Source organism: Mustelus asterias, chromosome 9, assembly GCF_964213995.1.
Source record: "Mustelus asterias chromosome 9, sMusAst1.hap1.1, whole genome shotgun sequence".
Lineage (NCBI taxonomy): Eukaryota > Metazoa > Chordata > Chondrichthyes > Carcharhiniformes > Triakidae > Mustelus > Mustelus asterias.
The window spans coordinates 55,414,803-55,441,836 of NC_135809.1; the positions used below are offsets into that span (position 1 = coordinate 55,414,803).

At 44.5% G+C, this 27,034-nt stretch overlaps 1 protein-coding gene across 1 annotated transcript in view; it reads right to left on the reverse strand.

Moving 5' to 3' along the window:
- cntn1b (contactin 1b) overlaps positions 1 to 27,034 on the reverse strand; it is a 748,714-nt gene that overhangs the window by 359,231 nt on the left and 362,449 nt on the right. The window contains exons 8-13 of the mRNA XM_078220219.1: positions 23,000 to 23,206; positions 20,482 to 20,581; positions 16,155 to 16,336; positions 2,204 to 2,337; positions 1,667 to 1,796; positions 189 to 339 (exon numbers count right to left, since the gene is read on the reverse strand). Of these exons, the coding sequence (XP_078076345.1) occupies positions 189 to 339; positions 1,667 to 1,796; positions 2,204 to 2,337; positions 16,155 to 16,336; positions 20,482 to 20,581; positions 23,000 to 23,206 (904 nt within the window). The remainder of the gene's footprint in view (positions 1 to 188; positions 340 to 1,666; positions 1,797 to 2,203; positions 2,338 to 16,154; positions 16,337 to 20,481; positions 20,582 to 22,999; positions 23,207 to 27,034) is intronic.

Sequence of the window (27,034 nt, forward strand, 5' to 3'; positions counted from 1 at the left end):
AGCGCTCCAAAAGCTTGTGATACCAAATAAACCTGTTGGGCTTTAACCTGGAGTCGAGAAGACTGCAAACTGCCCAGTTCTGATAAATTACTGATCAAAAATATTGTGCACGGCTCACCAAGGCTGAAGATCTGGATGTCACATAACATGGTGACCATCACATTTGCAGGCAGATCCATTTCACTGACCTTGAATTATTCTTGATGAGCTCAGTTCCCTTACTCCATAGGAAGGTTGGCTTGGGAGCAGCCTTGGGCCTGCATTCGATTAGCACTCTGCCTCCCCTGGCGCCCAGCAGCTTCTTCCTTACTGGGTTCAGCCGAAAGTCTGGTGCAGAAGCTGAAGGAAAGCACAGAACAGGAACAGAAAAACATGGCCACTGAAAATTCAACACTGTTTTAACAAAACATTTCTTTCACTTTTCATCAATTTTACTTTCCTTCCAAATATCTTTGTGTATTTTTAATTTTAACCGCAGGTAATGGGGGGGTTGGTGGACGGACAAGAGAAGGCAGGGTGGCACGGCCCAGCTCTGCACACTGAACATCAAGAGCAAGAGTGGATCCTTCAACCTCTCGAGTCTGCCCAGCCATTAAATTAGATTACGGTTCATCCGCACTTGAACTCCACTTAGGCCCCCCGCCAGCATTAAACATTTACTCACAGCAGCAATGATGCATCATGGCCACAGTATGTATAATGGACAAAGACGCACTGCAGAACTTCACCAAGTCTTACTCAACAGCACTTCCCCAAATGCAGGACCTCTACCACACAGAAACACCAGCATCTTTGATCCCCTCCATCCTGACTTGGAAATACATCGCCATTCCTTCATTGTCACCGAGGTCAAAATCCAGGTATTCCTCCCCTAACAGCAGCGTGGGAGCACCTTCATCACACAGTTCGAAAAGGCCATTCACCACCACCTTCGCAAGGGTAATTAGGGATGGGCAACAAACTTGGTATTGCTGGAAATGCCCACATCCCATGAACAATTGAAAGGATAATCTGCTTCCACCAGCCTTTCGGACAGTGCATTCCAGATCATCATCATCATGAGTTGCTGTGTAAAAACAACTCAGCACCTCCCCTCCTGATTCTTTTGATAATTATTTTAAATTTGTATCTTCTGGTGACCAGCTCTCCTGCCAGTGGAAACAATGTCACTATGCTTACTCTATCAAAATCCACTGTAGTTTTGAACGCTATCAAATTAGCCCATGACTTCTCTGCCCTATGAATCATAGAATCCTACAGTGCAGAAGGAGGCCTTTCAGCCCATCAAGTCTGCACCGACCACAATCCTACCCAGGCACTATCCCCATAATCCCATGCATTTGCCCTAACTAGTCCCCCTGACACTAAGGGGCAATTATCATGTCCAATCACCTAACCTGCACATCTTTGGACTTGGGAGCAAATCAGAACAAATGAAGAACACTCCCAGTTTAACTGAAATGCTTCATCCCTGGCATAATTCTGAGAAATCATCTCTGCAGCCTTTCCGAAGCCCTGATGTCCATTCTATTGCCCAGAATTAACCACAATATTTCAGTTTGAGGCCTAACCAACGATTCATAAGGATTTAACATAAACTAAAATAATATATATTTTTAAAAATGCACTGAACTCTCGAGGGCTGTGCTGTGTTCGGAATACCAACCCAAAACTTTCAGCTCAGCATTGGAATATAAGGATCCGTGTTTGTTCTCTGTCACACACTGGTACATTCCGGAATCTTGCAGGATCAGTCGGGAAATTCGCAGTTCCCCTCTATTCAATCGGAATCGGGCCTACGCACAGATGAAACAAGCACATGGCTGAAAAGGGAATTTTTTGACATTTAATCTAAAACTTCACCCAGCTTTTGGCTGCTCTCAGCAATGCTCTGAGGTGCTTATCATTTTCAAAGACCTGCAGAAGGAAAGAGGCAAATATTTACACGTGCGAGAAAAGTGAAATCGATGATTATGCGCTTGGGACATTCTGACAGACTAGGCAAGAGGGAAAGGACTTCTCTAGAACTGAAGCAGAGATCAAGAAATTTCAACGCATCATTTCTATTCAGTAGCTGACAGGACACAGGCTGTGCAAGGGATTCAGGCATCCGCATTTCTCATTGTTTTACTGTGTTAAAGTGGACATGCAACCATTGCAAACAGTGGAAACCACAGTGAGAATGTAAGCACAGCTTTCGTACCCCATACACTGCTTCCCCATTCCGGAGCCATCTGTATGTGGGCTGGGGTTTGCCTCCTGCTTCACAGTGCCAGATGAGGTCACTCCCGATGTCTTCCATAGTGTCATTGATTGCTTGGATCCAGTAAGGGTGAGCTGGAGAGAGACAGAAGCGACAAGTTAGAATGTGACATTGAATAATTTCACTTTCACAAAAATGCATCAAATTGACGAAGGAAAGCAAAGACTGACAAGACACAAGTAAAACGAAGGGGCAAATTTTCCCAATCCACCTGCCACGGGAATCATAGCAGGTGAGGGGCGGTGAAGAAGGAGATTCCTAATTAACTAATAAGATTTATAGGCAGACTGCAGTCTTTCAGAGGACAAGAGATCAGTAAGGAGTTAAATGATTCTTAAGACAAGCTAACATGAACAGTTTTACACATATGTGAATGCAGTAAGAGAATCAAAACAAGTGATTTGTTGTGATTTTAGAATATCATAAAATATCAGCATATATGTTTTATGGTATTTTAAATGTATTGTTAACTTACACCAAGCAAAGTTACCAAAAGGCATGGTGGTAAATGTCAATAGTTTATAGCCAAAGGTCTGGTAACTGGTTAGTCAGCTGTAGTCTTATTGGGAGGATTCATATAAGGGAACATATCTTGCAACAGAATGAATATATACATTCACTGCCCAAACACAAGGATAGATATGCCCCTGGATGCAGGAACACATATCTATTCAACTTAGCAGTGAGCCAGTGGGAACATCCACTTTGACCTTACGGTAGCGTTTGCTGTTACCAGGCAACAACAAAATGGTTACAGCCGGTGGGGGGGGCAATGTCCGTATTAGTTGGACGAATAAGATATCACCATGCTATTAAGTATCATATGGTTGGCTGAGGTACTTGACAGAGATTTGTATGACTGTTAAATGAAATTGATTTTAAGCTAATGAAAGGCAGAATTATCGATTAGAACCAACTATAATTGATCTGTATTTGACTATGTACTTCCGATCTTTCGGAGAGGTTCTGTCGCTCTATTCCCAGAGCTATTTAACCCTTTGGAAGTCTCCGGTTAGCTATAGATTTGCTTGTTTGTTCTATGTTTTACTTGTTAAAATATATTTGTTATGTCTTTGCACAGAGATATTTGCTTTGCGAGTTTTGAATTGTCTTAGTTTATGACACAATTGGCCATCTTCAAATTTCCCCACAACATGCGGACCATGGAAAGATTCATTGACCTCGGATGGGATTTTCTGGTTTCGGGACGAGCGCGGCTGGAAAATCTGCCCTCACATCTCTCCAGGTTCTGTCTTTTGTTTTGCGTTTCCCCATTATTACCTCATTTTGCCTTCTACCATCATTATTTTTGTCATTGAATCTCTGGTACCATCCCCACCCTATTATCACAGACCTTCCCCCACCACCCTTGTTTTTTCCTTCCCCCTGCACTTGCATTCCCTTTTCCTGACTCTTCACTAACTTTGACACTGTTAAATCTTCATTAGTTCTGCTCATGAAAGGATGACTCTGTTTTTTTTTCTCTCTCTCCACAGCTGCGCAGGGTGTCTCTGGCACTTTGACTTTATTTCAGATTTTCAGTATCTGCGGTTTTTTGCTTTTGCTTAGATTCATTCTGACTGGTCCTTCATGTTGCTTTGTTAGTTACACAAAAGCCATGCAAGGAGAGCGCAGCATTCCGGACATGAAAAAAACCCTTTCATCACAGGTGAGAGGTTAGAGTGCCAAATGTGGGAATCTCAGCAAAGTAACCCTCCTCTTTTGTACCCACCCTGCCTGGTCTTCAAAGTCTGTCAAAAAAGCTTCATCTTTCCTTTTCATTAACTGAGAGCTAAGAACAGCAGTATTGTTGGACGTAGCCAGAAATTCTGAGAGCTGGAGGCAAAGAACATGAACATTTCTGCCCAAATTCCAGCAGCCAATCGTGAGTGCGCCTGGGAAAATTTGCGACAATGCTCCAATGTGGTTTTTATTGAATCTTGGGATCAACTAAATGAACTCCCATGTTCCATTCTCTTTCCGTTCCCAAGCGTCAAACACAGGTTGAATACTAGCTAATTACCTGCTCAATTGGCAATTATTGCATTTGATAAAAGCACCTTTAATTTACTGCTGTCCTTATTTTTAAACAAGATGGGAGTTTTCCTGAGGTGGGATCATAATCTGTGGCTGGAATTCTCCGGCTGTTCACATCCTGCCATCACTGCACGCGAGGACAGAGAATTTGGGGCTCAGCCAAATTTCCATTCACCGCAGTCGGACCAGAGAATCCCACCAGCATGAACAGCCAGAAAATTCCGACCTATATTTTTTCCCCAGGGTTCAGTGTTTATTTTCCGGAGGGTGCACAGGGACTTTCACTTACAGAGCAGAATATGTTTAGGGAATGTGAATGACTTCTCAGCTGCTCCAAGTACACAAAGATACAAAACTGGCAAATAATCCGTCATTTTGTGAATAACTACGATGCAAAGCAGGCCAGGATGTGTATACAACATTTAACATACCCATTGATGCAATTAAAATGAATGTACTGCTTTGTGCAAAAGTAAAACCAAACTGGCATGTATTTTTTCCTGGGCAGGAACTAAGGGAACATGGTGTTCTCTGCAATTGCTAAATTTTAGTAGTCAGAGTGTTGTGTTCAGGAAGCAGCAGCAGACAGATGCAGATGAGGCGTTGAAGAAGCAACAGCAAGAGAGATGGGGCAGCCATCTTCAGGAAACCGTTCAGCCAGAGTTGAAGTATTGAAGGCAAAAGCCAGTTTGTGCAAAAGATTGTTTTCTTTGCTGAACCAAAGACCATTCCCAAGTCCTGGTCACTTAAGTTGTACAGTGTGGTAATCACTGGCTTGATTTGACCAAGAAATGGGTGTTGTTTGGAAATAGTCTTAGTAGAGTTCAAGATTATGGGGGAAATAGATGCTTTTGAGTCCATAGTCTATGACGGATTAAGTGCTTACTGTCAATGTCCTGAAGTATAAGATTGTTCTTTGTAGCGTTTCATTTCTGTTTTCTACTTTACTAACTACTTTTATTGTTGTTTAAAGAACGAGAGGTCGGAATTATCACTGTTTCCACAAATGTTTCTTACTAATAATCCACAAAAATACAACACGTGAAACCAGTGTTTCAGGTTGGAATACACTGACACCTAACATCAGTGAGGTTTTGCAATACCATAGCTGAATATTACAGCTGTATAATTCCTAAATCTATTTGACATCCAGTATGATCACCTATTAACATTTATCTCTCTTTCTTCACATAACTGTTGGCTTTCCTACCCCATTTCCCCTTTATCCTTCCCTGTTGCTTTTCCACCCTGTCACCCTCCATGTGTCTCACTGTGTGGCTCAGACAGTGGTCTGAGATCCCGACTCCAAACAGTGTCAGTGTGACACACCTGATACAACACTTCAGTACCAGCCACAGGGTATGCACGCATCCAATTAAAGACAGTGGGTGACCTCCCGACACTGTAGGGCCAATATCAAGCCCTCCAGCATTGAGTGCGGCAATCCTACTGTCAGAGGTGGATGTTGCAACCTTACGGAGTGAGAGAGAAAAAGGGTATGAACCTCAAGGCCCTGTCTCAACAGCTTTTAAAAGTTCTGATTTAAAGTTGGTGTTAGCAAACCATAGGTAATTTTAAGGGACTTATATTTGTATAGGTAAACACAATAAATAAGATATAGCTTTAGGTACATTTTATTTAATGTTCCTGTGCCTGGAAAGGAGTTGTAGTTGGATTTCATGATGAATAAAAGTATATGTCTGTGTGGGGGTTAGTTTCAGTTCCATTTGAGATGCTATTATGTTTAGAAAGCTACAGAGTGATGAAAGATAGTTGCTTAGCAATTAGAGGGGCTCTGTAAGGGCAGCAGAAGCTTTATTTGTTCTTTAGTTGAAAGCTACAGGCAGTTAGAGACAGACAATGAAGCAGCAAACAACTCACTCTCAGCTCTGCTCAGGAAAGCAGAACAAGAACCAGCTCTTTTAACCTTTCTGGAAGAATAACTCTACAATGGAAAATTTGTTCAGAGAAACTAGTTAAGAAGCTAGAGAAATGAAGAAAGGTATCCAGAAGGTCTGAAGTTAAAGGAACAAAGAAGAAACTGGGAAATAGAACAGGATTCTGTTCAGGGACATCAGACAGAACTGAGAAGAAATCAATTCGTGAGGATAATAGAGAAAGGTTTTCGAAAAGTAATCCTAAAGTTTGAAATGTCTTATTACCGTCTATAAATAAGTTATAAAGTATTGACTGGATATTAGAATTGGTGTTACAGTAAAAACCCGAAAGGGTTAATGCAAAATCCTGGCATAACTTACTGCAAGAAGTCTCACAACACCAGGTTAAAGTCCAACAGGTTTATTTGGTAGCAAATACCATAAGCTTTCGGAGCACTGCTCCTTCGTCAGATGGAGTGGAAATGTGCTCTCAAACAGTGCACAGACACAGAAATCAAGTTACAGAATACTAATTAGAATGCGAATCTCTAAAGCCATTCTAATTAGTATTCTGTAACTTGATTTCTGTGTCTGTGCACTGTTTGAGAGCAGATATCCACTCCATCTGACGAAGGAGCAGTGCTCCGAAAGCTTATGGTATTTGCTACCAAATAAACCTGTTGGACTTTAACCTGGTGTTGTGAGACTTCTTACTGTGCTTACCCCAGTCCAATGCCGGCATCTCCACATCATAACTTACTGCTAACAGTGGAGTGAAAGCTCTGGTCGAACGGGTCTTTTAGAAAATGTTAACTGGATTTTGGAATGCAAACCACTAAGTGAATGTATCACCACAACAGAAGACTTTAAAAGTATATTTTGGGAGTGGAGTTTGGAAACTTTCATATTACAATCATCTGGGGGATTCTGAGGAGAAATCCGCAAACACAGAATTTATATACTAATGAGACCATTGTAATTTCAAATGGGTTTTGTCATCCGTGTTAATCTTAAAACCTGTGTGCAATGGTTAATCTAAAGGAAGAGTGAAGGAGTATTGTATTATAATCAATTTTCCATGTTTAATAGATTTTTTTCTTGTTGTTGAAACTAATTAGTATTCCTGTGATTGTGTTTCTCCATGTTCAATGAAAAAAAAAGTTGCAGTCGTTTGAGCCAGAGGTCCGTACTGGGATCAACAGTTCATAGAATCCCGACAGTGCAGAATGAGGCCATTTGGCCCATCATGCCTGCTCGGATCACAATCCCACCTGGGCCCTATCCCCATAACCCCACATATTTACCCTGCTAATCCCCGACACTAAAAGGCAATTTAGCTTGGCCAATCAACCTAACCCTCACATCTTTAGAGTGTGGGAGGAAACCGAAGCACCCGGAGGAAACCCACACAGACATGGGGAGGACGTGCAAACTCCACACAGATAGTCGCCCGAGGTCAGAATCAAACCCTAGTCCCTGGCACTGAGAGGCAGCAGTGCTAACCATTGTGTCACCATGCCGCCCAGTTATAGCATCAGCTGTGATCGTAACATTGGCCACAACTGCAAGAGTGCCATTGTGGAGGGATACTCCTCCAAAGGGTAGTCTGTGGCTGCAGGTGTAACCATTTATTAGTTGCAGCATTGGGCGCGCTGAGGGAGCGGGTTGAACAAACCACAAGTAAAACTGGCTCCCTGGTCTGTTGCCAGGATGCTGCCTCCTTTCATCTGATGAGTTCTGACTACAGTGCAGCGCCAGCCTGCCAACTAAAAATTTCAGTCTATGGTGGCAGAGGGCTCTTAGCAGGTCCTTCAATCACTCGAATTGGCCACTTGCTGACAGGTAGGCATTTCACTCCCAAAGTGACCTAGAGATAGCAACATGCTGGCAAACTAGCCAGGATGAGAAATTGCGGACACCCCTCTCTCCCATTGTCACCGCATTCAGGCTTGGAAAATTTGGTCCAGTTTGTCTCACTGATGTCTCTTTAAATAATCCTTTTTCCCCCCACAAGTCGGTTTCTGGTGTTTCTGTATACCCCATAGAACCTATTTTACAAAAATGCCCATCAAGATATCTTGACCATTTTCTGCCTTAGTCAGTCTCACTCTCAGTACTTGTAGGGGAGGTAGGGAGGGTTTCAGATCCAATCAATTAGAGCAGTGAGGGTCATTAGGCCAGGACTAAGCTCATAGTTCCAACAGAGGGGACTACGGCTCCCAACACTCTTGCTTTGGGCAGGAATGGGCAATTGGTATCAGAATGCTGCTACTGCCCACACAGGATAAACAGTTCCAGTCTGCAGAGTTCATACACATCCTGACTATTGTGTCGAACAAGCACAGTGAGTTCATAGAATCTCTACACTGCATAACGACCATTCAGCCCATTGTGCCTGCAACAACTCTCCAACAGAACATTTTACCCAGGCCCCTCCCCCCAATCCTCCCAATCACCGTAACACCGTTGGAACACAAACTGGGGGAGGGAGAGAGAGGAATGCAAACGGGGAGGAAGAGAGAGTGGAATGCAATCAGGGAGAGGGAGAGAGAAAAACACAAACTGGGGGGAAGGAGAGAGAGGAATGCAAAGAGGAAGGGAGAGCGGAATACAAACATGGAGAGGGAGAGAGAATGAAATACAAACTGGAGGAGGGAGAAAGAGAAAAACCAACTGAGAGAGGGGGAAACACAAACTGGGGGAAGGAAGGAGAGTGATGTGCACATATAAAGGAACAGGGAAGAGTTTATGTGAGCCTGCAATGTGTATTGTTGACGGATGTGTTTTATTCTGGGAGCTTTCAGGCAGCTTTTGTGCTTCTCTCTTGAAGGAAGCCTCAGTTCCCATATCATGTGATCAAATGTTACCTAATTAACTTTCCAGGAATACATCCAACCAGAATTGAAAGTCCTTGAGAGAAGAGGAGCTTTGGCTGGGAGCCTGACATGCAATGGCACTCAAGGGAACAGAGTAGCTCTCAAATTAGAAAGATAACTGCACTAACTGTGCTTAGAATCACTAATTGTGGTGAGTGTTGCAAGGTTGGGAGGAATGGGTATCATTGGACTGATAGTCACCAAAGCTTCCGACCAAAGGAGTTTCCCTCACTCCATGACTGGGTCTGTTGTAGACCAATTGAAGAGAGACTGTTTGCCACAATAAGTCAATGACTCCATTATCATTGGACAAGGGGTTGAACAGCATTGGTAGCAGTACCAATGCAAAGGGAAGAACAAAGAAGTGTTCTTACACATTGCTGGAAGAGCCCAGTTATTACAACTCTCCTGTGCTCCCTAATACTAGAATAGACTAATATTCTACATTAGAATAGGCAGGTTGGTGGCACAGTGGTTAGCACTGCTGCCTCACAGTGCCAGGGACTCAGGTTCAATTCTGGCCTTGGGTGACTGTGTGGAGTTTGCACATTTGCCCTGTATCTGCATGGGTTTCCTCCAGGTGCTCCGGTTTCCTCCCACAATCCAACGATGTGCAGGTTAGGTGGATTGGCCATACTAAATTGCCCCTTAGTGTCCCAAGATGTGTAGGTTAGGGGGATTAGCAGGGAAAGTGTGTGGGATTACGGGGATAGGGGTAAGATACTCTGTCAGAGAGTCGGTGCAGACTCAATGGCCGCCTCCTACACTGTAGGGATTCTATGGATTCTATGAGACTGGACCCAGAATGAAATCTCCCTTTACTCCACGAATCTCCCTACTTCTTCCAAAATCCTCCTACACACCTAAATAAAATGTCAGTGATCCCAAACTCTCATTTGCTATTTATTACATGATAAATAAATAAAGAGAAATCGTTTCCACTGCTAGGGGGGTTATTAAGAAAAGGGTGCAGATTTAAGATACTTGGCAAAAGAACCATACGGAAGAGGAGGAGTCTTTTTTTTTTACACACAGCAAGTTATGATCTGAAATTCACTGCCTTTGAGGGAAGGAATAGTAACTTCCAAAAGGGAATTGGATAAATGCTTGCAAAAGAATAAAAATATTGCAGAGCCCTGGGGGAGAAGAGAGTGGGACTAATTGGATAGCTTCCCAAAAAGATGGAGCAGGGCCGAAAGGCCTTCTTTAAGGTCCAATGATTAATGCGTCAGCCTCCACCATGTCACACAGGTACACCGCAGTACTTCTGAATGTGGTATTTGGATGCTATGTCTTGGAACATTGTGTTATTCCATTCTGGCACCACAATGCTCTCTAAATGAAGAGTTCTATTTTGGGCCAGGATTGTCTCAGCACTTTGCCAAGGATTAAGTGCAGGGTTTGATTGCAACCCCTACTTTGCTTAATGCTGCTTCAGATTCCAATCTCTAATCCTGTCACTGCTCTGCAGTTGCGAGGCAGTTGATCTGCTGTTTCGGCGGAAGACCACACTGGCTCAATTAAAGCTCCTTAAAACCACTTACCCAGCCCATCGTGCTGAGAGAAGTATGGTGAGTGCTTGACGGAGAGGAGGAGGTTGATTTCACATCAGACCAGAGAGCACTTTGTCGTGCAAATGGCAATGATACGCCATGGGACACAATAAGCGAATTAAGTTGCTCATTTAGTATTCATCTTAACATCAAAGTACCAAAATATAATTTTGGGAGGGGGCTTTTGGCTCATCAGGCTAAGGATGTTGGTTCGAAGAACTGGGACACATCTTCATTTCAGTGCCACCATCAAGCACTGCCAGGACTAATCTGCTGAATTTGTGCAGGGTAAAGAGGCCTCCCCTCTGCCCCAACAATGTAACCCAGCCTCAGGCTTATGGAACAGGGCCACCATCTTACATGAAGCACCCAAATGGAACACATGGATGGGACTGTCAGACAGCGAGCTTCAAAGAGCTAAATAACTGTCAAATTCAGATGTTTTAAGGGGGATTTTATGATTATAATTTCGATGAAGTAAGCCCACAGCAATATTGAAGGCGTACTGAAGCAGCAGGACATGGAGATACAGGTTCAGGGTTTAAAAGGATGAAAATAGGACAGAAGTGAAAAGTGCTTCTTTACACGGAGTGTGATCAAGGGTTGTCATGTGCTGCCAAGGAAGGGGAGTTAAAGGGAGTGAAGGAATAAGATCAGATGAGCTGAACCTGTCATGAGCTGGCACGACTGCCGAAGGGCAATTTACGTCTAAGCACTAACACAGCACTGAATCTAAAGATAGAGAAAAATGTGTTATAATGGCATCAACATTCAATAAGCAAAACTCAGAAAACTCTGACGTTTCTTCAAGTTTGCTTATACAAAGAACAAAGAACAAAGAACAGTACAGCACAGGAAACAGGCCCTTCGGGCCTCCAAGTCTGTACCGCTCCTTGGTCCAACTAGACCAATCGTTTGTATCCCTCCATTCCCAGGCTGCTCATGTGACTATCCAGGTAAGTCTTAAACGATGTCAGCGTGTCTGCCTCCACCACCCTACTTGGCAGCGCATTCCAGGCCCCCACCACCCACTGTGTAAAAAACATCCCTCTAATATCCGAGTTATACTTCGCCCCTCTCACCTTGAGCCCGTGACCCCTCGTGATCGTCACTTCTGATCTGGGAAAAAGCTTCCCACCGTTCACCCTATCTAACCCCTTCATAATCTTGTACACCTCTATTAGATCTCCCCTCATTCTCCGTCTTTCCAGGGAGAACAACCTCAGTTTACCCAATCTCTCCTCACAGCTAAGACCCTCCATACCAGGCAACATCCTGGTAAACCTTCTCTGCACTCTCTCTAACGCCTCCACATCCTTCTGGTAGTGCGGCAACCAGAACTGGACGCAGTACTCCAAATGTGGCCTAACCAGCGTTCTATACAGCTGCATCATCCAGCTTTTATACTCTATACCCCGTCCTATAAAGGCAAGCATACCATATGCCTTCTTCACCACCTTCTCCACCTGTGTTGCCACCTTCAAGGATTTGTGGACTTGCACACCTAGGTCCCTCTGTGTTTCTATATTCTTGATGGCTCTGCCATTTATTGTATAACTCCTCCCTACATTATTTCTTCCAAAATGCATCACTTTGCATTTATCCGGATTAAATTCCATCTGCCACCTCTCCGCCCAATTTTCCAGCTTATCTATATCCTGCTGTATTGCCCAACAATGCTCATCGTTATCCGCAAGTCCAGCCATCTTCGTGTCATCCGCAAACTTGCTAATTATTTTTTTCATATTGATGAGAAGATACAAAGACATTTCTGTACTATCTGCCCAGCCTGTATACACCAAAAGCAGAGAACTCAAGTGGGAAGTCTATTCCACCAAAATCTTCACCTACAGCCTCCTATCACAATGCCTCCTTGTGGATAGATGACCTAGCTGACTGCACCTCACCTTGTGAACTCATCAGCAACTGCTCTGAGTTACTGGCAGCTGTAACAACAAAAGTTGCTTTAGCTCCAGGAGATTCTTTGTATACAACAGGTAAACTCAATTGACACTGAAGGGGTTATTGTAAGTGCACATCACTAAGAGCTAGGTTATACAATCTCAAATTTAAGATCTGCTAAACAGTTAAAAACAATGATATTTCTATATCTCATAGGCCCCTCAGTCACTAATTTCCCCAGAGTTATCCAGCTAACACTTTCACCCGCCTCTGGAAGTCCATACACTTGGATAAAAAAGTGTCCCTTCTAGATTTATCCATAGACTCAAAGGACGAGTCTTCTGCTGAAAGTAAAACAGTCCTCATTGGCTAACTGGACTGACACCTGGGATGAAAAGGCGTGAGGGGGATTATCTTCTGAGGAGAGGTTGAATAGATTGGGTCTGTATCCATTGGAATTTGGAAGAATTTTGGGCGGCATGGTGGCATAGTGGTTAGCACTGCTGCCTCACAGCGCCAGAGACCCGGGTTCAATTCCCAGCTTGGGTCACTGTCTGTGTGGAGTTTGCACATTCTCCCCGTGTCTGCATGGGTTTCCTCTGGGTGCTCCGGTTTCCTCCCACAGTCCAAAGATGTGCAGGTTAGGTTGATTGGTCATGCTAAATTGCCCCTTAGTGTCAGGGGGATTAGCAGGGTCAATGTGTGGGGTTACGGGAATAGGGCCTAGGTGGAATTGTGGTCGGTGTAGACTCGATGGGCTGAATAGCCTCCTTCTGCACTATAGGGATTCTATGAGAGGTGAAACATATAAGATCCTAAGGGGACCGGACAGGATAGATACTGAAAGGATGTTTCCCCTTGTGGGAAAGACAAATCTAGGGGACCTAGTTTAAAAATAAAGGGTCTCCCAGTTAAGATGGAGATGAGAAGAATTTCTTTCTCTCAGAGGGAAACTTTGGAACTCACTTTCCTGGAGAGCGGTGGAGGGCAGGGTCACTGAATATTTTTAAGGCAAAGCTAGATAGATTCCTGACTAACAAGGGAGTCAAAGGTTATAGGCAGGAATGTGGAATTGAGGCCACAATCCAATCAGCCATTGAATGGCAGTGCAGGCTCGAAGGGCCGAGTGGCCTACTTCTGCTCCTAATTCATATGGTCATACGTGGAGAATACCCAACACAGGGATGAGAATGAGAACTCAAAAAGTCAAAGGAACAATTACAAAAGTCTTCAATTTTAAAGCTGTCCAAACGTATGAAGAAAACCAGAAGGAATCCTTTTATAATACGAATCACCATGACAGCTAATAACTAGCACCTTTCTGCCACTTTTATCCTCAGTGTTCTTTGTTCAATTTCTGTGAAGAACGTAGAATCCACTAATGAATGAAAACAGCAAGTGGCAACTTGGAAAAAGGTCGCTGAAAGAGCAACCCTCTTTTTTCACCACTTTAATTGCATCTAAAATCCTCTCCTTCAGGCAATCAAGTAATTGCCTCTCAGAGATGCAAACGTTTGATAGTTTCTATTGGAGATAATGAACCTCGACAAATGTCAACTTTTAAGGTGCTTGTTTTTCTCAATGAAGAGACAAATTCTTCTTAAAGCCACAGTGCCTCTTGTTGCAAGTTAGTGACACTGCTAGAATCGTAGGGGACGTCTTACACAAATATTCTAGCTTTATGAATGAATGGTGGAGCAGGCTGAATTTGCCTACTTCTGCTCCTAATTCCTATATTTAATGCAAAACCCTTTCAATTTACACCAACACTGACAATTTTGACAGACCTGCATTTATTTTGCTGCCTTTCACCATCTCTGGACGCTCCAAAGTGCTTTACACCCACCAAAGTAATTTTGAAATATAGTCATTGTCGTGGTTTAGGAAATACAGCAGCCAATATACGCACAGCAATTTTTGACAAATAGCTTTCTGATATAGGGCCAGATAATATCCTTCCGGTGTATTGGCTGGGGTAATAAATACTTGTGAGGACACTATTGGGAGAACTTATCATTTAAAAGTGTCATTGGATCTTTTATGCCCATCTAAAAGGTAAGGTGGTTCAGATAGCACCACTGTCAGAAGTCAAGAACAGGAGTTGGGCGTGGGCACCTGTCCTCAGCAGCACAACTCCAGTCAGTCTTCTGGCAGTTTAGAGGAAGATGCAGAAGGAGGCTGCTGTCAGGGACATGAACAAAGGACTGTCAGGTAGATCAGGGTGAGATGATAAGGCATGGCCTTGTTATCAGCAATGGCGAGGAGGGAGGATGGGATTCACTTCCTTGTTGGGCCTAGCAAAGCTCCTGTTCCTCCTGGCCTCACAGTCCAAGTCAAAAGACTTTCCTTTCTGGGCTTCTTCTGGACCCTGATGGCATCAGAGCCTGGTGTACATATTTAAAGGGCTATACGCCAGTTTCTGGCAGTCTCAGACCTGCTCTGACAAACAGTTTAATATCAGACCTCTCAGGATCGCTATGTGGAATCAGTGGCTGAGTCCAATTGGTGAGTTTAAAAGCCCACTCACTGCCTACTGAGCAGGGCTATGATCACTTCTTCTTTTCAACTATATAGCAGGATAACAAAACACGTCAAGATTAAGTCTCCTCAGAAATGTAATGAAACAGAAGCTCTGATACGATTGGTAAGGTGTTGTTAACTGATTCAAGGCTCATGATGTACATCTTAACTGGTTGAGGCCACAATGTGCCATACAGAGGTGGTAAGGGACAAATTTAAGAGGAATTCTCCTGGTCGTCAATGTAGAAACCAACCCCCTTACCGCTTAACCATATCACTGAATCCTTGGGTTACCAACCTTCCCACCAGTGAAAACAGTTTCTTTCTACTTTCTTCAAAATGATCACAATTTTCAGCACCTCAACTAAATCTCCTCTTAGCTTTTTCTGCTTGATGGAGAATAGCACCAGCTTCTCTAGTCTTTCCACATAAATTATATCCATCATCCCAGATATCAGTTCAGTAAATCTCCTCTGTACCTCCTCTAAGGATCTGGCATCCACTCCAAACTGCAATGTCTGGAAATAGTCTCATGTAGCGGCTAAAGTCCAGTCGGTGATTTGTAACAGATTAGCACAACTTGTTCAGAATGTGACGATACTGTGCCTTTAAGGGATGTATTTGAGCCATGTTCTTGTGCAGGATCTGTTGTAGCAGTTCTGTGCATTCCATTTTGTCTGGATCTGGTAGCACTGTATTGTTACTGTTAGGAGGCTGGAAATCTAGCCCCAGTGAGCATACTTGTTTTTGTGCTAACTAATTCTGAAAAAGGGTGTATGTCTATGGGGATTTGTTTTAAATTGGAACAATAGAGATAGCTAGCTGTTAAGAATTATACTTTGTCGTGTTTAAGTATTTTAATTGCAAATGTTATGCTAATTCTTTTTGTTATAGTCTAACTGTGTTCTTAAACAAAGTTTGTTTTGATAAAAGCTTCTTAGTGGGTCAATTGCATCTTACCTGGTGTGAAACACCTTATGTTCACCCTACTGCCAAAATCAAATACAAAGATTAGGGTCTCAGCTAACTGTATAAAATATCTTGGCGTTTCTGATCTGCTCCCTAACAAGAAGAGCAGTCCCTCGGTCTCAGAAAGTTTAGAGAATTGGAGGATGGGTTTCTTTACCGTGTACGGTGAGCCGTCCCTCAACACGATCACGTCCTTTGGAATTTTTTGCTTCACACACATAAACACCTTCATCCTCGGGCTGGATGTTTGTTAGTCTGAGGACCGAGTTGAAGTTGAGCACCTCAGCACTGCTCGGCAAACTTCCTTCCACCTTCCTCCACTGGATCTGAGGAAGTGGGCTGAAGGAAGACAAAGAGGGGTTGGAGGGAACAGGAGGTAGATGGGAATAGAGACAGAAAGAGGGGGGAAGAGAGAGAGAGATAGAGAGAGAGGGGGATGGAGAGAGAGAGAGAGGGGGGAGGAGAGAGAGGGGGGAGGAGAGAGGGGGAGGAGAGAGGGGGGAGGAGAGATAGAGAGGGGGAGGAGAAAGAGAGGGGGAGGAGAGAGAGAGAGAGAGAGGGGGAGGAGAGAGACAAGGTGAGGAGAGAGAGTGGGGGGATGGGGAGGAGAGAGAGAGAGGGGAGGAGAGAGAGAGAGCGCGCGAGTGGAGGAGACAGAGGGGGGAGGAGACAGGGAGGGGGGAGGAGACAGAGAGACGGGGGAGGAGAGAGGGGGAGGAGAGAGAGGAGGAGGGAGAGAGAGAGGGGGAAGAGAGTGAGGGGGGAAGAGAGTGAGGGGGGAAGAGAGTGAGGGGGGAAGAGAGTGAGGGGGAAGAGAGTGAGGGGGAAGAGAGTGAGGGGGAAGAGAGTGAGGGGGAAGAGAGTGAGGGGGGAAGAGAGTGAGGGGGGAAGAGAGTGAGGGGGGAAGAGAGTGAGGGGGGAAGAGAGTGAGGGGGAAGAGAGTGAGGTGGGAAGAGAGTGAGGGGGAAGAGAGTGAGGGGGAAGAGAGTGAGGTGGGAGAGAGTGAGGGGGAAGAGAGTGAGGGGGGAAGAGAGTGAGGGGGGAAGAGAGTGAGGGGGAAAGAGAGTGAGGGGGGAAGAGAGTGAGGGGGAAGAGAGTGAGGGGGGAAGAGAGTGAGGTGGGGAAGAGAGTGAGGGGGAAGAGAGTGAGGGGGAGAGAGGAGGGGGGGGGAGAGAGGGGAGAGAGGAGGGGAGGAGAGGGGGGGGAGGTGAGAACAGATTTGTGCATGATCGCCATAGATCAAAATTCAAACCAAGAAAAACAAAGCCAAATATGGCCCATGTCAATCTAAACATCAGAGGCCTAACCTCAAACTTCAATGATGCTTTGTTTAATTTGCAGCCACAGGGAGGGATGGGCCCTTTACACAGCACATTCTCCACGGTGAAGTGGAGATGGCAGAACTCCCAAAACACACCAAGGCGTAAGTGCTCTCAGAATGACGAGCATTTTACAGAGTATATCCTTTAAAGTTTATTTATTAGTGTCACAAGTCGGCTTACATTAACACTGCAATGAAGTTACTGTGAAAATCCTCTCGTCGCCACACTCCGACACCTGTTCAGGTACACTGAGGGCCAACGCACCTAACCAGTATGTCTTTTGGACTGTAGGAGGAAAAGAGGAAACCGGAGCACCCGGAGGAAACTCACACAGACATGGGGAGAACATGCAGACTCCACAAAGACAGTGACCAAAGCCGGGAATTGAACCCGGGTCCCTGGCACTGTGAGGCAACAGTGTTAACCACTGTGCCACCCCAGACTGGGAAGTGCCGAGCTGAAGCGATGTGAACCACAATGTGGCTGTGTAAATTTCCAAATCAGCACTCAGTGAGTTCATCTAAACCAGGGTAAAAACTAGACTTGTATAATTATTCTCTGTAATTAGTCATTGACTTGCCACTTGAGCTCAGCTCCTTTGTCCATGGTTTGCACCAAGACTGTAATGACGTCAGGAACTGAGTGTCCCAGATAGAACCCAAACTGTGCGTCAGTCAGCAGGTTATTGTATGTTAAGTGCTGCTTGAAAGCATGGTTGGCAACGATTTCCATCACTTTGCTGATGATCGAGAATAGACTGATGGGGTGGCAATTAACCAGATTGGATTTGTCCTGCTTATAGTGGACAGGGTATACCCGAGCCATTTTCCACATTGCTGGATAGATGTCTGTGTTGTAGTTATACAGGACCAGCTTGGCTAGAGGTGCGAGGTGTTCTGGAGCATGAGCCAGAACACTAAGGGCCACAGGCTTAGCAATTTCCAGTGCTTTCAGCATTTCCTGATATCATGTGTGGTGAATCAGATTGGCTAAAGATTGGCATCTGTGATACTGGGGACCTTATGAGGAAGCCAAGAAGGATCATCCACTCCACACCATTGGCAGAAAGTGTTTGTAAATACTTCAGCCTTGTCTTTTGTGCTTGGGCTCCTCCATCACTGAGGATGGGGATATTAGTGGAGCCTCCTCCTTCTAGTAGTTATTTAATGGCCCACCATCATTCATGACTGGACGTGGCAATATTGAAGAGCTTATGTCTGAACCCTTAGTTTGGGGGGGTCACTTAGCTCTGCCTATCACTTGCTGCTTCCACTCAGGTACTCCGGTGTTGTAGCTGTACCAGGTTGACACTTCATTTTTAGGTATGCCTGGTGTTGCTCCTGACATGCCCTCCTGCACTCTCCATTGAACCAGGGTTGATCCCCTGGCTTGATGGTGATGATAGAGTGGGGGATATGCCGGGCCAGGGGGGGTTATAGATTATGGTTGAGTACAATTCTGCTGCTGATGATGGCCCACAGCGCCTCATTGATGCCCAGTTTTGAGTTGCAAGATTTGTTCATTTTTTTCCTGTTTAGCACAATCGTAGTGTAGTGTCACATAGCATAATTTGGGGTGGTGGGGGGCATCAATGTGACGATGAGACTCATCTCCACAACAATTGTGCTGTGGTCACTCCTACCGATACTGTCATGACTTGTTACATCTGCAGCTGGCAGGTTGGTGAGGATGAGATCAGGTATGTTTCTCCCTTTTGTTGGTTCCCTCACCACCTGCTGCAGACCCAGTCTAGCAGCTATGTTCTTTAGGGCCCGGCCAGCTCGGTCAGTAATGCTGCTACCGAGCCACTCTTGGTGATGGATATTGAAGTCACCCACTTCTGCATCCTTACCACCCTCTTCCAGAGTGTTCAACATGGAAAAATACTGATTCATCAGCTGAGGGGGGAATGGGAGGGAGTTGGGGATGGGGGATGAGTGGCATAGTACATGCTAATCAGAAGGAGGTTTCCTTGCCCGTGTTTGACTTGATGCCATGATACTTCATAGGGTCTAGAGTCGATGTTGAGGACTCCCAGGGCAACATCCTCTCAACTGCATACCACTGTGTCACCACCTCAGTTGGGTCTGTCCTGTCGATGAGACAGGACACACCCAGGAATAGTGATGATGGTGTCTGGGACATTACCTGGAAGGTATGATTCTGTCAGCATGATTATGTCAGGCTGTTACTTGACTAGTCTGTGAGACAGCTCTGCCAATTTTGGCACAAACCAGCCTCCCACCCATTGACTCTGTCTACAGTTCCCGCTGCCTCGGAAAAGTAGCCAGCATAATCAAGGACCCCATGCACCCCGGACATACTTTCTTCCACCTTCATCCGTTGGGAAAAACATAAAAAGTCTGAGGACACGTACCAACTGGCTCAAGAACAGCTTCTTCCCTGATGCCATCAGACTTTAGAATGGACTTACTTCGTATTAAGTTGATCTTTCTCTACATCCTAGCTATGAGTGTAACACTACATTCTGCACTCTCTCATTTCCTTCTCTATGTGTGGTATGCTTTGTCTGTATAGCATGCAAGAAACAATACATTTCACTGTATACTAATGTGTGTGACAATAATAAATCAAATCAAAAGAGGTGTTAGTATGGAAGACTTTGCAGGGTCGACAGGGCTGGGTGTGCCATTGTCTTTTCCGGTACCTGGGTTGATGCCAAGTGGTTTGTTGGGTTTCATTCCTTTTAGACTTCATAGCAGTTTGATACAACTGAGTGGTTTGATAAGCCATTCTGAGGGCACTTAAAAGCCAACCACATTGCTGTGGGCCTGAAGACACATGAAGGCCAGATCAGGTAAGGACAGCAGCGAATCTTCCCTAAAGCACATTAGTGAATCATCCCATAGATACTTGTACAAATCTGGAATTCTCCTCACAGAAGGATGTGGGTTGAATGAAATTTTCAGACTGAGATATGTTTGATATTAACAAGGTACTTCACGATATAGATTAAACAGGCAAATGTTGCTCTGGTACAAATCAACCATGACCTAACTAAATGGCTGAGTAAGTTCAAGGGTCTGAATGGGTCTACTTCTGTTCCCATTGAGGTTTGATGCTTCATGAATATCTGCAAGTGAGAGAAGAATAGTTTATAGCGAGAGTGGATTGCACTACTCTGAAACTCCTCATACTTACTTTCCAAGTGCAAAGCATTCAAGAGTTAGATTCTGACCCATCAGGATTTGGGTATCACTGAACTTCACTCTGATGTCAGCCGGATACCTTTTCGCCACAGCTGGGATTGAAATCAAGAAATTTAACTTGAGTTAATTTAACTCGCAATCACAGAATTGTTACATTACAGAGGAGGCCATTTGGCCCATCAAATCTGCACCAGCTCTCTAACCACTCTGCAGCCGTTTCCCCCATACCCCTGCACACTGTTTCTATTCAAGTAATAATCTAATACTCTCTTGGATGCCTCAATTGAACCTGCCTCCACCACACTTCCAGGCAGCGCATTCCAGACCCAAACCATTTGTTATGTGCAAAAGGTTTTTCTTAAATCACATTTATTTCATTAGCAAATCACTTAAAGTTTGTTCCTGATCCTTTGACAAGCAGGAACTGTTTCTCCCTATCTACTCTGGTCAGCACCCTCATGATTTTGAGCATCTCTATCAAATCCCCTCTTAGCCTTCTTCTCTCCAAGGAGAACAATCCCAACCTCTTCAATCCATCTTCATAACTGAAGTTTCTCATCCCTGGAATGATTCTTGTGAACCTCTTTTGCACTCTCTACAATGTGTTCACATCCTTCCTATGGTGTGCCACCCAGAACTGTGCACAATAATGAACAGCAGGACTAACCCACATCATTATGAAACCTCCCAAGGTGTTATACTGACTTCAGTTTCAATCACCATTTACTCACAATTGCAACAAAAGTGCTATTTGGCTCTCTGATGACACAGCAAGTTTAACCAGTGAGTAGCTGAGACACAACATCAGGAGGATTTCAGTTTCTATCTGCAGTTTGCACCCATTAGGCTCGCCCCAGTGACACCATGGGTTGGCAGAGCAAATTTGGCCTCAGTACCTACTGATTAGCAAGGGCAGTGAATAATGCAAATCACTGGCAGTGTTTCTCCTTCTGGCTCCCACTGTGAGCTTCATATCTGGCTGATAACAAGGGCTTCAAAGCCTCGTCTTGAACAAGATCCACTTTTATGCTTGGACAAATCAGCAGTTACGAACCTTTCCTGTGAAACCAAGCCACCAAGAATCTGCACTCTTCACATGGCCAGCTTTTCCATATGGGCCTGTAGTTCAGGCTGTACGTAGTCAGCGGCTCTGAACAGAGGGCTACAGCTATCCGCGAGGGGGTTCCCTTGCTCTGGGTTGTGGACAGGTAACCCTTGCCAGGCGGCCTCCATGTATGGGCATGGCAAGTGCAGGCAAAAGCTGCAATCTGCAATGCCCTCCTCGTGACCTGTTATGGACCCATACTTGGTGACTGGAAAAATCAAGCACCCTGCACGAGTCAGAGAATTAAGGAGAGGTGGCAGAAGACGGATGAAAGGTGGGAAAACCTGGAAATGAAGAACTCTGATATTCTGCTAGTAAGACTCCTTCAATCTCCAGCATGTAAAATCTGATTAGCTTGTGTGGAACTCTGAGCCAGGGATGCTTGCCCAAAGTTATCAGAGCAATGAATGTCCGACAGGAATTTCATATTAACGTAAGGCTAATGAGACAGGTAGAGGTCATTTAGGACCATCCAGTGGGTGTTTATGCTGAACTCCAGCTTCCCCCTATCATTGTCTAAATCTGCCATCGTAACCCTCTATTCCCTTTGCCAGCATAATCAAGGACCCCACGCAACCCGGACATACTCTTTTCCACCTTCTTCCGTCGGGAGAAAGATAAAAAAGTCTGAGATCACGTACCAGCTGACTCAAGAATGACCAGGATGATAGGGAGTGGGATAGCTTGATCTTGGTTTCAGATAAAGCTCGGCACAACATCGTGGGCCGAAGGGCCTGTTCTGTGCTGTACTGTTCTATGTTCTATGTTCTAAGAACAGCACCTTCTCTGTTGCCATCAGACTTCTGAATCGATCTACCTTATATTAAGCTAATCTTTCTCTACACCCCATATGTGACTGTAACACTATATCCTGCACCCTCTCCTTTCTTTCTCCTCTGAATAATCTATGAACAGTATGTTTTTCTGCAAGAGACAATACTTTTCACTGTATCCCAATTCATGTGACAATAATAAATCAAATCAAATCCCTCATTATTAGTCTAATCTTCCCTTAAGTGCAACTGTACTTCACTTCAACTGTTCCCTGTGATAGTAGGTTCCACTATCTCATCACTCTTTGGGTAAAGGAGTTTCTTCTGAATTCCTTATTGCCTTTTTTGGTGACTATCTTATAATGACATTTATTTATTTATGCACATGAGCAAATTCCCACTACACGCAAAATTCTGCACCGTGATTGTGAATTCCTGTGGCCTATAACTAAACTCATTGGCTCTGTTCTAAATAATATCCTTTAAGGAGTGATTTCCAAATTTGGCTCAAAATCTTTTTCCCGGGTGGCCTGAAATAAATCCCATCCAGACACTTAAATCATTTCTTTCTACCCCCTTGAAAAGCAAAACGATTCAGAGTCTTAGCGCTTACAAAACATGAGAATTCTCACCGTCCGTCTGAGGGATGAGAGGGATGTACTTGCTGAAAACACTTTTGGAAATGGACGGGCTCGTAACGATGCAGGAATAGTTGCCCATGTCAGCCTCTTCCACTTTGGCAATGTACAGATTCCCGGTCGTTTGAGAAACAAAACGGCGTCTGCCGGACATGATGAACTTGGGGAACTCGTTCAGAAGCCAGCGATAGGTGAGGTCATCTGCAGGGCAGAAAATCATTCCCTGTGGTTAGCCCAGGGTTTGGTGAAAAATGGACGTCCCAGTTAAAACACTCTGAACAAAATGCGGCTCGAGAAACAGTTTTACAAACGTTTGTGTTGATAAATGTCAGCACTGGGTGAATTGAACACGTGTCCACGCTTTGTCAACATCAGGCTCAGTTGAATCATGTAAAGGGTTCACTGCAGCTTTTATTTTCCTACACTGGACCCTACAATGAGGTACATTCTAAATGTGGCATCAATGCGTTACATTTTTACTAGGGGGTATTAATTAGAAGGAATCTTTTCATTAGGAAAAGGAAGATCTGAAATCATTTTGCACCTTTCATGACCTAATGAAATCTCAAGAGTTTTATAGCCAAGGACCCACTTGTAAGGGGGATATTCCAATACTTTCCACTGGCAGGTTTTTCCAGTCCTGCTGAAGTCGACCCCCACCCCCTCGTTGCGGGTTCCCTAGTGGCAGAGCAGGTGAGCCATGCAGAAGCCGTAGACTCTGCAGCGACTGGAAGGTTCTGCCAGTTGCCGACGACTTGTCGCATTAGCGGCTGGAAATCCCACCAGGGCGATTGGGGGGGTGGGGGGGGAAAGAGCTGGAAAATCCCAGCTGCAGAGTCAATCATGGTTCATTCGTGCATGAACTGACTGCAATTTTTCCTAGGTTACCACAGAGACTACACCTCAGAAGTAGTTCATTGGTCATAAAATGCTTTTGGATGCTCTGAAAATGTGAAAGACACCATGGGGGCGAGACTTAAGGGGAAGCCGTGTAGCGGGTTTCCTGCAGGGCACCACGGCATCTGTGCGTTTCCGGCTGCCAGATTTCAGCTCCGCGCCAGAAATCGGTGGGGAGCTGAATAAATTATTCTAATGCTCATTTGTGTGAAGGGGAGCCAGGGAGGCCCCCAAGGGGGTCGGGGGTAAGGGGGAGTGCCCCCTGAGCATTGCCAGCTTGGCAGTGCCACCGTGGCCCCCCCAGCACTGCCCAAGGGGCAAAGTGGCAATGCCCACAGGGGTGGAATGGCGGGGGGGGGGGGGGGGGGGGGGGGGGTAGAAGAGATTGGTGGGGTTCCCACTACCACTCTCCCTAGTGACAGAGAGAGGGAGGCCAGCGCTTGGGCTGCCGGGGGGCAGACACAGACACATCTGGGAGCTCAACGATTGGATGGTGGGGGGTTTGCATGGCCAGTGATGGGGGAGTCGTGGAGCTGGCCAGCAATCGGGAGGCCAGTGTTTGAATGTAACCAATAATAACACTGGATCTGTTATAATGTAACCGATGATAACATGCTATGAGGGTCAGCTGACCTGGCAGACAATGCAACCAATGACAAAATTATGTGATGGTCAGCTGACCAGCAGACCCAGCATAAATAAGAAGCAGATGGGAATTGTGGGGAGCTCGTATGGCCCAGGATGTGGTCTCAAAGTGTTGGAGTAATGACGTTTCTTTATTAAACCTTTTTCTTTGATTTACTTTCTGAAGTTTTTTTTAGTGCTTGCAACTGAAGATTTCTTTCTGCTGGATGAACACTGGTAGCAGAAGAAAACCCATCTTAACTTGATGTTTGTTTTTGAAGAAGTGCTACAGATTCAGAATACAACTATGGCAGAAGGTAGAAGTGAACTGACATTGTTTGATTGTCCCCCTGGCTTTTCAGATGCCGAACCATATCAGGAATGGAAGGCAGAGGTGGAAATGTGGACTCTTGTCACCTCAATACTGAAAAGAAAGTAAGGTATGGCCTTAGCATTGTCACTTCCGATTAGAAGATAAGGAGCAAGGTGTTTTCTGAGTGGACTGCAGATACCCTAAATAAGGAACAAGGTTAAAAACTTTTGCTGCCATATCTAGATAAGTTTTACCAAAATGACGAGTTTTTGGAGAATTATGGGATGGGTGATGTTTAACAAGATTAGAAGGCAACCCGTCCAGTCCATGGAAGAGTATATCATGGATTTTGATAGGGGCCACAACAGGTTAATGAAATTTAATTTGGAGATTCCAGATACAGTGTTGGCCTTTAAGTTGTTGGACTATGTACATCTGTTGCGGATCGATAGTCTTCTAGTAATGACTGGAATTAAAGGGAACAGAGCCCCTCTTTGATCAAATGACAGCATCATTATAAAAGCTTTTCAGGAAACAATTGTTCCCCGCCACCTTTTTCAATCCAGATCAGAATGCCGCAGCACCCAGAATGGAGGAGTCAATGGTAGCTCAGCTGCGTGCCAGACCAAATGGTACACAAAGGCCCTTAAACAGAGACGGTTACTCTAAAACAGACCTGATGTTGAAACCGGATATAACCAAATTGATAATGGGGAAAGAAGACACACAGGGGAAAGTGATAAAAGACATTTAAATCTAAAAAATGCTAATGGGATTGTAAATCGCTGTTTCCAATGCATATCACTATGTAGTAAACTGTCCGAAAAGAAGAAATCCTGTCTTTGAAACTACACGTGACACAAAATACGTAGAAACCGACAGTGAGAAAGATAAGGACAATGAAGACATTGTATTGGCCACAGAAAGGTTGAGCCCTATAATGAATATCCTGATGATAGACTCTTTCAACTGTGCTGTTCTGGATAGTGGATGTACATCCACTGTCTGTGGCCAACATTGGCTAAATAGTTATTTAGGGTCTCTAGATCATAAAGAGTGAAATAATATGGTAGTTCCACCTGTTTACAATTTGGAGATGACAATATTTTAACGTCTTCCAAAAGGGTGGTACTTCCCTGTAGGATTGCAGGAATCAGCTTATTCATAAGTACAGATGTTGTTTCCAGTGACATACCTTTGTTATTAAACAGGTCTGCAATTTTAAAAAAGCCCAGATGACCATCCATTTGAAACATGATAAAGCTGTGGTACTTGGAAAGAGTGTAGACCTACAAGGTTGGGCCATTATTGTCTTCCCTTAAGCGAACCAAAATTATCGGACCAAAGGATTCATGACGCATTAGTGTCACTTACTCACAACAGCATGTTGGGCAAAAAGGTGATTATTTTGGAACTTCATAAGCAGTTTGCTCACTTAGCGTCAGAGAGACTGGGAACACTGTTGTAGGATGCAGGTGTGATGGACAAAGGCTATAATGATCTCATAGAGCAAATGTCAGCCCGGTATGAAATTTGCATGAAATATAGGACATCGCCACGTCCAGTCGTGAGTCTACCATTAGCCCAGGATTTCAACGATGCAGTGGCGATGGATCTGAAGATATGGGATAAAGACAAAGGCGTCTATTTGTTGCACTTCTTGGACATGAGAAGTAGCATATCTGCAGTGATTTACAGCAAAGATAAAAATATTATAGATAAAATTATGACCCACTGGATTGGAACAGAGTTGAGGGCACCGTCTAAATTCTTGACGGACAATGGGAGTGAATTTGCAAATGATGAATTTCAAGATATGTGAAAGTTTAAATATTGCAATAATGCACACTGCAGTAGAAAGCCCATTCAGCATGGTGTCTGTGGAAGGAATCACACAGTTATAGATGATATGCTGCATAAAATTTTGGCAGATCAACCAGGCTGTAAATTGCAGATTGCAGTAGCTTGGGCAGTGCATGCGAAAATTTATTACAAATGGTGGGGGGCTATAGTCCGTACCAGTTGGTATACAGGAGGAAACATCAGGGGTACTTTTCGAAAAAGGTGATATGATCTACTATAAAAGAGAGGGCCTAAGAGTGCAAAGGGAAAGTGATAGGGACAGATGGCAAGGTAGTTATACTACAACACGATAAGCAGACAGTGCGACCCCACTCCTCAGGGTAGTGAGAATT